Consider the following 15,271-nt stretch of genomic DNA (forward strand, 5'->3'; position numbering starts at 1 on the left):
GTACCTATGAAACCTGAGGATCTAGTTGCTTAAATGATCTGTGTTTGCATATTCCTTTGCAAGTCTTTACCTATGGTAAAGTAAATAAACACAGCCTACCATGCTGTGTATCCAAAGATGACCACATTATTTCCCATCCCACATGCTCTTTTACATTTCAGTTAAGCCACGCTCACATCTAGAGGCAGAGTACATAATCCTCAAATTCCCTAGAATATTAGCTAATTCTTTGAATAGAATGCCACAGAAGTGATGCTGTTTAACTGCCAGGACCAAGCCTTAAAGAGATCTCCAGCTTCTGTCTATACTCTTGTATTGCTTCTTCTTGGAAAACAACCACTATGCTATGAGGAAGTCTAAGTTAACCATGTTGGAGCACCACCAAAGGCCCTCTGTGACTATAACAATGGTAATGGCTATACAGAGTTGAAGGCAGGAACAAAGGCTTTACAATTTGGAAGACCAAGATTCAAATCCCAGATCTACCATTTATTTACATTGCAAGCTTACAGTGGTCACTTAACCTTTGAATTAGCTGGCTCCTTGACAGCGCCTCTTGAACTACACAGCTACCTGTTGTGGGAAAAATATGAGACAACTGATGGAAACTGCCAACCCCAGAGTTACTAAGTAGATATTTTAAAAAGCAAATAGGCTTGTTTAAGATTCTCTTTCATCTCATCCTTCCCCATCCAACCCTGAGCCTCACAGAGGACAATAAGCTGTGCAATCCTCAGTTATGCCTCTTCAGGAGGGGCATGGTGAGGAGTACAACACATGAGAGAAGAGTGGGAAAAGAAGCATGGCTGAAGAACAGAGTTACATTGGTAAATACTTGATGGGTTATTCACTCACTCTTGGGCCTCTATTAGAATTCAAAGGTATGGGTCAGACCAGATAAATCTTAAGGACCTCTTAGAAATAGCACCTTATGTTCATAAGAGAAAATGTGGTGATTTCTTTCAGCCATATCCTTACTTTGTCCAAATGTTCCTACCTCCACAGGGTGTGCAACAGTGATATTACACCTGAGAGACGGCCCTAGCAGCACTGGCTCCTAGGGCAGGAAGACAGAAGAGTAGGCAGTCTGAGGAGAAGCATAGGCCCCCATCTCTACTCAGGACTACTATGGAACTCAGGAACTCATGCAGCTCAGAGCCTAGGCCTCCAGACTGTTAAAAATCAAGTATTTGTAGGGCATTTTCAATAGAATATACATTTTTAAAACATACAATAGGACTCTAATGAAAGAGAACTTAACCTGTATTTTCAGGAATTATAAATTATTTTGATTCATTTTACCCTAAATTGAAATGATAATATAGACCAAGCTTACTCAAAGTCTGCTCTATACACATAGCTTCTCTAACTGTGCTTGTTTGTTTTTCTTTTTCTAATTTTTATTGTGGTAAAATATATATAACATAGAAGTTACCATCTTAACCATTTTTAAGTGTACAGTTCATTGGTATTCTATGCTTGTCTTTTTGGTTTTTTTTTTTTTTTGTGGTACGCGGGCCTCTCACTGTTGTGGCCTCTCCCGTTGTGGAGCACAGGCTCAGGACGCGCAGGCTCAGCGGCCATGGCTCACGGGCCTAGCCACTCCGCGGCATGTGGGATCTTCCCGGACCAGGGCCCGAACCCGTGTCCCCTGCATCAGCAGGCAGACTCTCAACCAGTGCGCCACCAGGGAAGCCCTCTATGCTTGTTTTAAAATGGACTTTTTTCAATACATGCAAATCGTAATAAAATAAAACAAAATGGTTTCCTCTCAAAGAAGGAAACAAAATTTTGATATATGCTAATAGAAATATGTTGAATTCAAAACACTTTTAAATATCATCAATATTAATGATGAACAATTACCGTTGAACTTACTTGCACAAAAACTCAAAAGAAGCTCTCTTTCTAAATGATTACTACAAAGAAAACATATCTAAAAAATTGTAAGATTTAACTAAAAGCAACGTGAGTAAATTTTGAGAATAACCTCTTAAATTCACTTAGAAACAATCAAAAGTTCACTTACATACAACACTGCCAACCAGAACATAAAACAAAGCAGTATAATAAATCACCAGGGAATCAAGCGTCATTTAATTGACTCCCCAAAAGCTTCTGGTGGGACTCCAGGAAATAAAAGTATGGATCCTTGAATAACAAGTCACTTGAAATAATCACAGCATATACAATTCTAAGTTATCTGCTAAAGCTTTCACTATTTCTGTGGCTTAATTTTGAAAAGAAAAGGTTTAGGCGAGAAACGAGAGAATCAATGAATTTATCTCCAATAGCAAAGTTTCTTTAGGAAAAGAGAAAAGTTATAAAACTGATGCTCTGTTTCTATGGAAATACCAATAAAAAACTTATTTCTTAAGTCCTAATAGATTCCTTTAAACAACAATGCTCAAAATACAAATGGTGTATAAGGTGAGAAAGGGAGGGGCTTGCTAGGGGAATTCTAAGAAAATATGAATCATCTCAAAGCTACCTTTTTCTGTTAAGACTATGAGTACTAGTGCTGACTATAAAGTTAAAAGCTGTCCTGATGATTATTTGGTTTTCTTTTGTGTTATAAATCTCTTAATTTTCATATTTTTTCTAAATAGATTTAAATGACAAATATCATTATTTCATTAAGATAAATATTTGCAAAATTTTCTGTAATGCACCAGCAAACAAACAAATCAGCAGTAAAAATGAAGGGTGATTTAATAAATCAGTCATTGGTTATAATGTAAGAAGATTACATAGAAAAACAGGGATTTATTCCTTCTGAATTGAGATTAAATACCTATATTTAAATAGAAGATAGTTTTTTCTGCTAATGGAGGAAAAATATCCACTCACATAAATAAGTTAAAAATGGCTGCTTTCAGTGCCATCAATATTCCATTCAAAATATTCATGCAAATGTTTGTGAAGTAAATGGAGTATGGCAAAAGTGCTTGTTTGTCACATACCTCGATTAATATTCCCAGGTATACAACTTCGGCCTGACCCAGTAATGTGTTTGAACTCAGTATATGAGTCACAGAAAATATGAACAGACCAACATTACATTTGGCTTTGATTAACATTACAGGTACAAGTGTTTTCACGTCAATACTAAAAACAATATCCTGAATGCTTATGCAACATCAGTTTCAAATACCCTTTTACAGAAAATGCTCATTAACGATAACCTCATCACTGCAAAAGCTGCTCTAACACTTAATAGCTAGGTGTTATTTCTAAGTAATGTGGCACATTATTACATTATTTCAAGTCATTATAAAGTGAGGTGGAGGCGCAAACTGAATCCTCACCTTTGTACATTTAACACACTTCAATTATCTCTGGCACCTCAGCAGAGGTTTAGCACCCTTCCTGTCCCTATCAGATAACCCCCACAGTACCAATTAAAAGGGATTCTTCTACCTATCACTGTTTCCAGCTTAGGCTGACCATCTGCACCCTTACTCCAGCCAAACTGATGTTAGTTTTACCTGTGGGCAATCTCCTGTTTCCATGCCTGTATTGGGCCACTTACAGCCATGGGCTTTCCCGCACAATCCCATGGGAGCATTTAGCATTCTATTTAAAGACCATTGCAAAATTTCCCATAAAATTAAGGTGCTAGCCAAATTTAATTAAATTTAAGATAACCTTGGGTCTGGCATAAATGAGCATAATAGTTAAGTTGCAAAAGTTGGTTAGATTCCTTAATAGATAAGACTGGGCTGCCAATCATTAGTCATGCAAATGGTCCAAAATGTCAATACTAATGGCTTTTTCACTTATACATCTAATCATATATCTGTAACATAAAATTGATATGGCAAAATACATTTTTCTTATTTTAGTAACATATTAATGCTTGTCCCCATAGAGACATATTCAGCTTTCTGTTGTCTGAATAATAACGCAAGCAATAGTCATCCTAACAATGTTCTTGACAAAAATTCTTTTCTGTCAATTTTTATAACTTCATTTTAAAAGTTGTCAGGACAAAGGTAACAGGATAAATCTTGGATACAAACTTGTTACCTATAATATGGTTAGCTACTATTGTTTAATCTGTAACTGAAGTTTAAATGAGAAATATAAAATAGTAGAGAATTACTCCAGTATACTATAGTATGCCAGAGAATAATGTATAAAAAATAAAAGTGAATATATCTTTAGGCAGAATAAGTTTTTTTTTTTTTTTTTTTGCGGTACGCAGGCCTCTCACTGTTGTGGCCTCTCCCGCTGCGGAGCACAGGCTCCGGACACGCAGGCTCAGTGGCCATGGCTCACGGGCCTAGCCGCTCCACGGCATGTGGGATCTTCCCGGACCGGGGCACGAACCCGTGTCCCCTGCATCAGGAGGCGGACTCTCAACCAGTGTGCCACCAGGGAAGCCCCAGAATAAGTTTTTAAAGAAGCATCAGAGGAAAAAAAATCTAACATAGAATTCAGAACAAATAAATAAGCTATGACATTATCACACAATATCTAGTAGTTTTTACTTTTTCAATTATCTACAACAGCTGTTTCATAAGTCTAAATTTCCAAAGGTCAAACCACATCACATTAAAAATATTCCAAGTATTTCTTTCACTAAAATGGAGATTACCATGAAATAAACAAGGCCAGAAGTCACCATCACATTCTCAATCACATGTCTACCCAAGACAAACAAGCAGGGCTTGCTATGGTAGGAGTCACCTGTGCCTTCCCCTAGCCCACCCACACTCAGTTCCTCCCAGACATAGCCGCAAAGGCAAAGCAAGATCTCCATCCAGCTGGTCTCTAAAGCAGGGTTCTCTTCCAGGTATTTTTCAAAGTTTGAGGAAAAAACAGGTTTCTCATTAAAGATTCACAGCAAGTCTTTCAAAGGTCACTATGACTAGCATAAAAATACTCATATTCTTTATGGAAAACTTTTAAGAAAAAGTGACAGGAAATGTAACAGTTTCACCTCAGAATAGCTCACATTTTGATAATTTACTTGTCTTTGTGCCTGTGCATCACATTTCAGAAACTAATCATAAAAATACATTACGTCTCCAAAACACAGAGGGAAAATTCATTAGATTTATAGTGCCTGGGAAGACAGATTGATAAAGGTGGTTCTCTGCACTTGCTGGAAAGTCAAAAAAATAAATAAATGTGTTCTGTACTCTTAAAATGTTTGCCTTATCAAATACAGAAAAAATTAACCAAGTTGAAGGTATCTCATGAAAAGTATCTTGCTATCATGAATTCTTGTGTTAGGAAGGCAGTTCTATTTAAAGCTAGAGGAATTATAATGGAGATCTTTGAAATGCAAGATTCCAGGCAGTTTTCCCTGAGAATGGCATTCTTGGATAATAAGAGAATCCTAGCATACAAACGGATCAAGGATAGAGTATATATGGAAAAGTCTCCAGAGCTTAGAGAAGGAATGTTTGTATTTTCAGGCAATTATTAATTGCTCATTGAACAGAAGGAACAAGGCTTATCAATGAACATCTGGGAGCTAACATGACTAAGGTAGAGAATTCAATCAAGACAGCAGCTATACATACCATTTAAATTAAATCTTTCCATTTCTAAAAACATCCAATGAACCAATATTTAAATGGGGACTTGCAAAGTTTGTATCTCTAATTTCCAGAGGGATAAAAGGATTAAACTGGCTCTACACAGAAACCAGTCGCAGATCAAATCCATAGTGTTTGAGAAAGCTTATATGTTGACCAAATGTCCTTTTAAAAATCTTAAACAAGGATTTCCAATGAGCTGGGGTTTTTTCCCCCAATGGTTAAAGCAATCCGTTCACATAGATACACAGTCCCTCCAACAACAACATGTACAATTAATTACATGGATATAATAATATTTACTCACCCTCCTAATAGTATTTGTGGCTGGTTGGATTCATTTGTGATACCAAATATATCAGGAATTAAATCGGCATTGAAGCTAAAAAGAAAACATTAAAAACATTAAGCAGCCATTTTATTAAATTCTCACTTCTAATTTAGTTTAAAAAGAAAAACAAACTTTGGGGAGGTGTGGTAGACATACAACAGTCAGTATCTGTTGCAATCAATGGAATGTCAGATGTGACGTGTTTCACTCTGAGGCCAAAGTGTTTAATTTTCGTTATTGGACCCTCCAGTCATCTTGGCAATGAGAAGAACATGACAGTACAGCTCCACAGACGATGAGGCCTGTAAGACACTCTGAGAGCTGGCAAAAGAGCCTATCACTGACCCACACTGGACCTGCAGTGTGAGCAAGAAATAAACTTTTGTTGTGAGATTTTGGTGTTGTCTGTAACCTCTACATAGCCTAGCCTGTCTCTGAGTGATAAGGAGACTGTTATTTCAGAATCATGACCCTCCTTATTTAGTCAGATAGGCTTAGGAGAAATAACCCACAAAAGTAATCCCTAGTTGGTATAAAAATTTATACTAGCCACTGAATATTGTAACAACAATGAAAAACACCCAATTATAAAAAAAATCAAGCTGCGCACCTTTAAAAAGATTAATCCGTGAATTAAAGTTCAGACTTCTAATGGTTACTGACCTATTGATGTATGACTATGATTTTAATAACTGTACAAAAGGCAGCACTGGAAACAAGAATGTGGCTATACATTGTTTACTCCCCGAAATGATATCTACATCATTACCAGAATCCTAACAGAAATCTGGATTAACTTTATCCTGGTACATGAGTCTACTTTGAGGAGATAAATGATAATACTAAGGAAGAGTTGTGAAAAGGACAAAGTTTCTCCTTAATACAGAAATCTTTCTAGGTCTCTAGAGGAAATCCTCTACCCTTCGTATCTGTCAATCAAGCACTAACAGTTTTATCCAAAAACAGTTTTCTTAGTTGAGTAACAACACAGCTAGGATCAACAAAGATCCATCATGGACACATTCAAAGCTTTTAAAACAAAACCAAAAAGACAAATCTCTCCCTCTTTGCAAAATAATGAATTTCACCTTTCTCTTTCTTCCATCATGGCAAATACATATATAATTGAGAGGACAGGCCCCTATCAGCTTTAAATGGAGAATGAATTTAGAGTCAATACAACTTAGCAAAGTAGTTTCCTATGTGAAAGATTTTATGTTTGTAAGTTTAAAATCATTCAAAGGGAAGCAAGCACATACTTACTCCATAATTAATGGTTCATCCTGAAAAGTCCTATTGAGTATGGTCATATTGCAAGGATCTGTTAAAAAAAAAGAGAAAATATATAAATGAAAAGGCATTTTATAACACATTATTTCTGATATTTGCACTTAGGGAAAAATACTCTTTCATTCTTTTCAAAATTCAGCTCTAATTAATTCCAACTATTAGCATTAATGAGACACTATAAATCTAACTTAAATGGACATCAAGTTTGTAAAGATATATTGGGAGAGTTTATTCTACAGTGAAGACCAGCATTACAATAACTTCCTTTTGAGTCTTCATTCTGAAAATCTCTTAGATGAGTCTTCTTTATATACAGTTTAGCAGTAGAGCAGTTGACAATTAAGGTTTTGAAATAAAGAACCCAATACATGCAAAACTACTAGACTCTAAAACGTCCATGCCCTCCTCTCCTCCTTTCTTCAGTCTGGCTCCATGAACAAAGTTGTCCATTTAGGTATAATTAATTGGCTTTTCAGATAAGACTTGAAGATTTGTGGGTAGATAAGGTAGACTGACTCTCAACCTTTACTCTAAACTTTTTGTGCTTTCCTGTACTGGGGAGACTAGAAACCAAAAATAGCATTTCTCAGATATCCTTGCATTTAAGATTCTAAATAAAATGTAAGCCTTGCTAATTAGATATGGTGAGTTTTCCAAGGCAGGAATGAGGTGAAGGCTGTGTTTCTGCCATTTCTGTCTTAATGTCTGATCACTGAATTGTAAGTACTAAGAGGGAGGGTGCATGGCATCCATTTTGCTGGTGAGCAAGTGTCATTCTGGCACCTGTTGTGCAACTTGCCACTTTCTGATGGTAAAAAGGCAGTAGCTTCTTTGAAGGCTTTGAGGATTGTTCCTGAAAGTTCAACCTCGTGTGTGTTCTTTAGCCATCACAATAACTCTGTAAAGCATAAAAAACCTTTAATAAATTCTCTCTTCCTTAAGCTAACAGAGTAGATTTTGTTCCCTGGAGCTGACTGCAGACCAGTTCTAGGTTGAAAAAGAAGAACCAGAAAACAGTCTTTTAAAGAAGTTTTTAGAGACAATTACTGACACTCAAGAACTGCATTTTTGAACTGATTTCTGAACATTATTTTTGTTACACTGACCTAAGAATACCAGGCATATTTCTCCTTTAATATCCAGTGATAAATATTAAAAACTCTTAAAACAAATTCACCTAAGGTTTGATTCTGTCCCCAGAAGATAATAGCTCCTAATTCACCGTTGGCGTGATTTTTGGGAAGATATGTCAGAAGAACATCCATTTGTGAATCTCCATCATAATCCCCCGGGACTACACTTGTTATCAATGTACTGTGATTCCTAAAAGAAACAAACATTTTAATAAACAAACATTCCGGTAGAGCTATAATAGAAAAGTACACTTCTATATTTATACCATACAAAAATATTTTCAATGCAAAATTTAAAAATTCACAGAACTGATTAATTACATTCTGTTCTTTAATAGCTTATCATCCTTCATGTATGTAGGCCTCTTTGGTCTATGAAAGAATTCAGGATGGATGCAGAGGGTTTTAAGAAACAAGAAAAAGTTGAAATATTTATTAAGAGGAAGCACAGTTTTATGTTCAGGCATTGGCTTAATCCTTTCACCTAGTTCTTTTGTCAAAGATACCAGGACATATGGATGGTGTTTATACGAATGGAGGCTCAAAGGACTTCCCTGGCGGTCTAGTGGTTAAGACTCTGGGCTTCCAATGAGGGGGTGGGGGTCAGGTCCCTGGTCGGGGAACTGTAGTAGCACAGTGCGACCAAAAAAAAAAACAAAAACAACATAAATGGAGGCTCATTATCAATTGCTAAAGCACTGAGGGTATCACTGTCATTTTATAAAAGATATTATCTATAGATTACTTAATTTTAGATTTTAATGCAGATTTGAAATTTACAGTGAAAACTTGTCATTTTATTTCAAGATGTGCAATGAAAAATAAGTTCTTTTTGACCAAACCTGGCAATCCACTATCAAAACATACATACCTAATTCTACATTTTTAATAATAAAATATTCTAAAATGGTTTACATTAACCTTGAAAACTTAACAAAACATTCTGGAGTCTTGTCCTAATGCTGTCTGAGTGACCCAATCAAAAAATAGGCCTTAAATTCAATTTACATTTAATTCTACTTAAGAACAAACAGCAAGACAGTAAGTTTCCAAACAGCTTATGGATAATTATTTTCTAAATGGCATCAAGAATGTAAAAATATATATAATAGGTTTTACTTAAAGTGAAAATGAGGAAAATACTGACAAGGGTAAGATTAAGAAAAACAACAACATAATAGCTTTATTTTAATTCAGCTACTTACTATGTCTCAGATATTACATCAAGTACTTAATAGCTATTAGCTGATAATCTCCATCACCTGAAATAGGTATCGTAATTCTCACTGAACAGACCAGGAAACTGAGGTTGAAGTAGCTTTCATTGTTAAACAGCTAGTTAAATGGAATAGCTGGAATTCAAATTCAGTTGGGTTGGCCTCTATAATTGATCCTCACTATGATAAAATATTTTTTGTAATGTCAGTTTCCTCAAAGAATTCCAACAATGCTTTAACCTTACCATGAAAAATAGCTGGTCTTTAAAAATGATGATATAGCAACTGCACGTGCTACTATGTAGCAAGCTGCATCTAAGTGTATACCTCTGTATGTGTACCTGTGTATGTACGCATGTGCAGTCATACATATGCTGCACATACCTGGCAGTAATACTTGTTCAAATAAATTAATGATTTGGGGTCAAAAGGTACCTTGAAATAGTCAGTAATATATTACAAAGGACTAGATGGGAACTTAACCTGATCAGGTTTTATTCCTAAAATTGCCCTTCTTTATGGTTGTAAAAATAGGAATTAGAACTTTACAAAATAACAGACTGACACACGAATTTATCTCTTCTTCTTTAGAACCTACTTCTAGGTTCTAAAGAACCTAGAAGAATGAAGAAGAATCTTCTTCATTTAGAACCTACTAAATGATACGGAATTTTTTTTTTTAAAAAAGCATAACCCTCAAAGACAAAGAGATCATGAAAGGATCTGCCTTAGCAGGGCAAGGAAACTACAGTTGACCCTTGAAGAACACGTGGGGTTAGAGGCACAGACCACTTGCAGTTGAAAATCCATAGCTGGTATAACTTTATACTTGGTCCTCCACATCCTTGGTTCTACATTCACAGATTCAACCAACTGGGGATAGTGTAGTACTGCAGCATGTATTTAGTGAAAAAAAATCTGTATGTAAGTGGACCTATGCAGTTCAGACCCACGTCGTTCAATGGTCAACTGTATAAGCTGAAGTGCTTGGAGAAAAGGCTCAAGAGGCTTTTTGCCCTGAAAAACCTCTGAAAGGCTCAGAATTTGGAGTCATCTGAAACAGCAGAAGACAAAAGTAAGGTGTAAGGCTGAAAACACCTTTTCTGTGATGGTCCCTTCTCCTTCTTGCTCAGCATGCCAACAACCAAGTAGTTTTCAGGCATTAGACATGTAAGTTACAGGAGAGGGTAAGATATTGGCCTTACACTAAAAACAGGGAGTTAATGGAAAGTATACAAAGGAACAGTTTGGCCCTTGCCCTCAACTCTGCCAAATTCCTAGGATGCCAGTCAGCCAGGAACATATCCACAGGGCAGGAGACAGGAGGTAAATCCCATTATGCAGAGTTTCCAATTAGCTCTTTAGTACCTTATTCTTGATATAGTATAATAAAGAGTTACCTGCCTTTTAAAGAAAACTATGAGTATTAAAGAGAGCCAAAACAAATACTAATAAGGAATCTGAAAAAAACAGAGATAACAGAGGAAACAAAAGAAAACTTCAAAACCACACTTGAAGACATAAGAAAATACATCCATTTAAAAAAAAAAAAAAGAACAGCATGCTAAGAGAAAAGAATAATAAGAGAACAAAGAAAACTTCTTGGAGATAAAAAGAAAACATGACAGCTAACATAAAACTATTCAATAGAAGGCCGAAGATAAAATTAAGAAAACTTCCCACGGGAAAAAAAACACAAAATGACAAAAACACAAATGAAAGAAATAAAGGATGGAGTTAGGCAGTCCAATAACCAACTAGTAGGAATTCCTGAAAGAGAAAACAAAAAAAATAATCAGAGAAATAACATAAGAACATTTCAAAAAGGTCCCAAGTATAGAAGCCTCTAGCTTGAAGGGAGGCTAGAATAATGAATGAAAAATAGTCTACACCAAGACATATTATGAAATTTCAGAGAACAGGGATAAAGAAGAGACCCTAATAGCTTCAAAAATTAAAAATAAGTCATATTTGAAGGATTAGGAAAAAGAATAGCAATGGATTTAAAACCTGCAGCCGATGAAGCTAGAAGACTACAGGCCAATCAAAGAGTGAGTAGAAAAAGGTTTTGGAAATGGAGGGACACCCTTTCTCAGGAATTTCTTGAAGGATACACTCCAGTGAAGTAAATGAAGAAGCAAAGAACAAAATGGCACAGGATCCAAGAGACAGGGATCAAACAAAGAATGACAAAGGGAAAGTCTCCAAACAGTAACTCTGCAGAAGTCCTAGAGAACGAATTCAGATTGGGGAGGAGTGCAGAGGACTCAATGGGAGAAAGAAAAAGCACAACAGGTATATGGCAGGTATGATGGAACATCTGCAAAGAAATTAAGGATAGGTACACAGAAAACAGTGCAATTTATTTTTTAAAAAACAATCATTTACTCTTGGAGGGAAAAACCATAGAGAAATGAAATACCGTATACTGCTTGGCTCTGAAGTACACATAATCTACATGGCCAGAATTTATACAATGATTACTGACCAAGCTAAAATATGATATAACTATATGGAGATGGAGCCAATTTAAAGATGCTAAATCTTTGTCTATGCTAACAAAAAATCCAAGAGATGAAGATGGTAACTCAAGAAATTACAGTATAAAAACTTATTTTAGAATATGGAAATAAACATCAGAAGAAACAGCTCAAAGTTTTAAAAGTGGTTGCATTTGAGAGAGGAACAGGGGAGAGGGGGAAGAAAACAGTGAAGGACAGTTAATTTTTCAAAACTATACTAAATAAATACAAGAGTTTCTAACTTTTATAAGTATATAAAACAACATTACATTAATCAAAAGAAAAATTAACTGGGATTTTTAAAAAACTCAGTGGAATCCAAGTCTTTAATAGCCCACAAATTCCTTAACTTTTAATCTTCCATGAAAAACCACTTCTAGGCAGTTCATTTCTTGGATGTAATATTTATCAACTTCTGTTCCCTCCCCACTCCAAGCATGCTGACATCCAGTATCAAGGAACATTTCTCAAAAGGGAAAATCTGTTTATCCATCTGTAACTTTCCCCTCAACGCCTCAATGTTCTAACTCAAGGCCAATTTTTTTTTACATATGTCTGAGTTTAAGTTAAATATTGTAGCATCTGAGCACTCATTACCCAATATGGGGACTTCTTAAACTTTTTGCACAGTTTCCAAGTAATCTCTGATCTTTCTACATACCAATTCATCCTGCACATGGTTAACGAGTAAATCAAATCAATTTAAAATACCGTTTTCACCACCTCTCCTTTAAACAAGAACCTGTAATGATTCCCCACTTTTCTCGGGATTGAGGTCAATTCTTTCTGATACTTATGAAGGTTCCTAGTCTGCCCTGATCTCATCTTCCTAGTCCATAACTTTCCAAAGTATACCCTCCACTTCTGTCAGGCAAATCTTTCCACCTCCTCTTCACAACCTGCTGTGTTTACTACCATCTCTTGTTAATGCTGTGTCTGTCCTGAAACTTGAAAGCCCTCACCTAAATTTTACTTATCTTAAGGTCAAGCATAAGTCCCATAACTTTCTAGAAGCTGCCACTTTAGCCTGCACTGACTCATCTCTTCCTCCAGACAGTGATCAATCCTTGCTTGTTACAGTTTCAAAACTGTGTTGGCTCACTATCGATGATGGTCACTGTGCTTCATGCAATGCCAGTCATATAAAAAAAACATAACTATTATTTGAACATTTAAAAAATTCAGTTTGATTTGAATTTCCTCAAAATCAACCTGAGTCACCTAGCAGTCACCACCTATCAGTCAATAAATGAAAAATCAGAACAGAGTTCATTGACCCCAGTGCAAACTCCTCCCTCAGACCACCAAGGACAAAGTTGATCTGATGAGCCTGTGACTGAGCTGCTCTCACAGGCACACTCAGGATGAGGGACAATCCACTCAGGATGAGGGACAATCCCCAAGACATTCAAGAAAACATATCAGATTGCAAGGGACTGAAAGGTGTTTATGTAGGAACAGACCCGGTTCCACTCAAAATTATTTATTTATTTTTTAAAGCAAATCATTTTTAAACTTTGGTATGCTCACTAATTTTCCTAACAAATTACTTGCTTCATACCTCATAACTAGTGATTTTGTACCACAACACCACTTCAGAGTAAAATTGATTTCAAAGACAATCCAACTAGTTACTGCATATCTATTATTACACTAATGACTGTTTTACAGAAACAAATACATTTGTACTTACTTCAAGGATACCTTTACTTTGGGTTTAAAATAGGGTGCGTTCTGGTCTGCCAAAAAGACGATTAAATCATTTCCTAAAAGAAGCGAGTATACATTAGAAAAATGATTCCCAGTGAAACATACGATTAGTGGTTACAAGAAGCTTTCTGGGCACTGTTTTCAATAAGAAAACTTATTTTCCTCCAGTTTGTCTGCCCTCTCAAGGTTGGTCCTATTAGACTAATGGAATGGAGATTCCTAACAGTATATCACAAATTCAATATTCAAAGCAGCAGGGAAACTAGAAGGATGAACAAGGAAAAATGTAGTTGGTCAAGGCAAATTGAAGCCAATGGCTTCTGCCAGGAGTCAGACTGATTGACTTAAAGGAAGCATATAAAGAATATGCTTTATAACTATACTACGTGTTAAGTCTTGTCTTCCTCAAACCTAACAACTCAGCCTCTTATAAGGCTGTTTAGTCCATTGCACAGATGCATCACATCAAGGACACAGAAACTCCTACTGTGGGTATCTGACTAGTAACTAGGACATGATGTCATAGTTAAGCAGAAAAAGCTGCATCATCCAAGACTACCCTCTTGTGTCTCCTACAGAACCATCCCCCAGGTTGATGCATTTCTGGAGTTCAATGAGCACTCATTGGATCAGATTTTTGAAATTGTTTAGTCAAACACAGGGCATCTTTAAAGGGGAGAATCTCTGTCTCCAGTTTGGGTTGAGTGGCTATACGTTAGGCAGTATACACCCTTCTCAAGGTCCACAAGAGGCTCTGGAGTCCTGACAAGGACTCCAAGAGATCTGGGCCAAGATCTTGTCAGTCAAACTCTATGAGTGCTTCACTTCCTTCTTTCACAGCCTTGACCTTAAACAGTGCCTGCTTTGTGGGTACTAGAGAATACTAAGACCCTCTAATGCCCATTGTCAGCATCAAGATTTACAAAAAAAAGTTTGTTTAGTGATGGTTAAAGCCAAGAACTCCCAAGAACCTCAAGCTGGAAAAGAAAACAGAGATTTGGAAGACTAGGGTGGTGGCCAAAGCAAGGAAGTCTTTTGCACACAAAAGACTAGGGCAGCCCAGAAGGGAGAAAAACCTGCAGTTTGAGAACCCTTTTCCAAGGAGACACTGGGTTTATTAGTAGTGCCTGTGAAATACTTGTGAGAATTGGGGAGTGTTTAGGCCCTTGGGAAGGAACAGTAGTTTCCAAGAAAGCTGGGACCCTGACAAAGGGAGGGAGGGTGAACAAGGTAACTGAAGAGGGAGGGAGAAGTCCTCTACGAGAGGAAATTGTCAAGTCGCACGTTTTCCAGTTCATCAAAGGGGAAGGGAGACTGGAGGAAATACAGCAGACAGGAATGAAGGGACCTTGGGAGGGAACGTAAAGGCAAGCTACAAAGACTACTGGGAATCAGGAAGGACTTTGCAAGGTGATTCCATGAGAAGGGCGGGGTGCGTGAGTGACGGCCGCGGTCGTCTCAGGAAAAAAACCCAAAAAACCGGGGTGTTTCCAGTGCTTGCGGGGGTGGATCAAACAGT

General features: G+C 36.7%; 1 protein-coding gene across 1 annotated transcript in view; it reads right to left on the minus strand.

The window, feature by feature from the left end:
• ITFG1 (integrin alpha FG-GAP repeat containing 1) overlaps positions 1-15,271 on the minus strand; it is a 239,460-nt gene that overhangs the window by 223,652 nt on the left and 537 nt on the right. The window contains exons 2-5 of the mRNA XM_030833058.2: positions 13,736-13,808; positions 8,348-8,493; positions 7,144-7,201; positions 5,857-5,931 (exon numbers count right to left, since the gene is read on the minus strand). Of these exons, the coding sequence (XP_030688918.1) occupies positions 5,857-5,931; positions 7,144-7,201; positions 8,348-8,493; positions 13,736-13,808 (352 nt within the window). The remainder of the gene's footprint in view (positions 1-5,856; positions 5,932-7,143; positions 7,202-8,347; positions 8,494-13,735; positions 13,809-15,271) is intronic.

The sequence above is a fragment of the Globicephala melas genome, chromosome 19 (genome assembly GCF_963455315.2).
Source record: "Globicephala melas chromosome 19, mGloMel1.2, whole genome shotgun sequence".
Lineage (NCBI taxonomy): Eukaryota > Metazoa > Chordata > Mammalia > Artiodactyla > Delphinidae > Globicephala > Globicephala melas.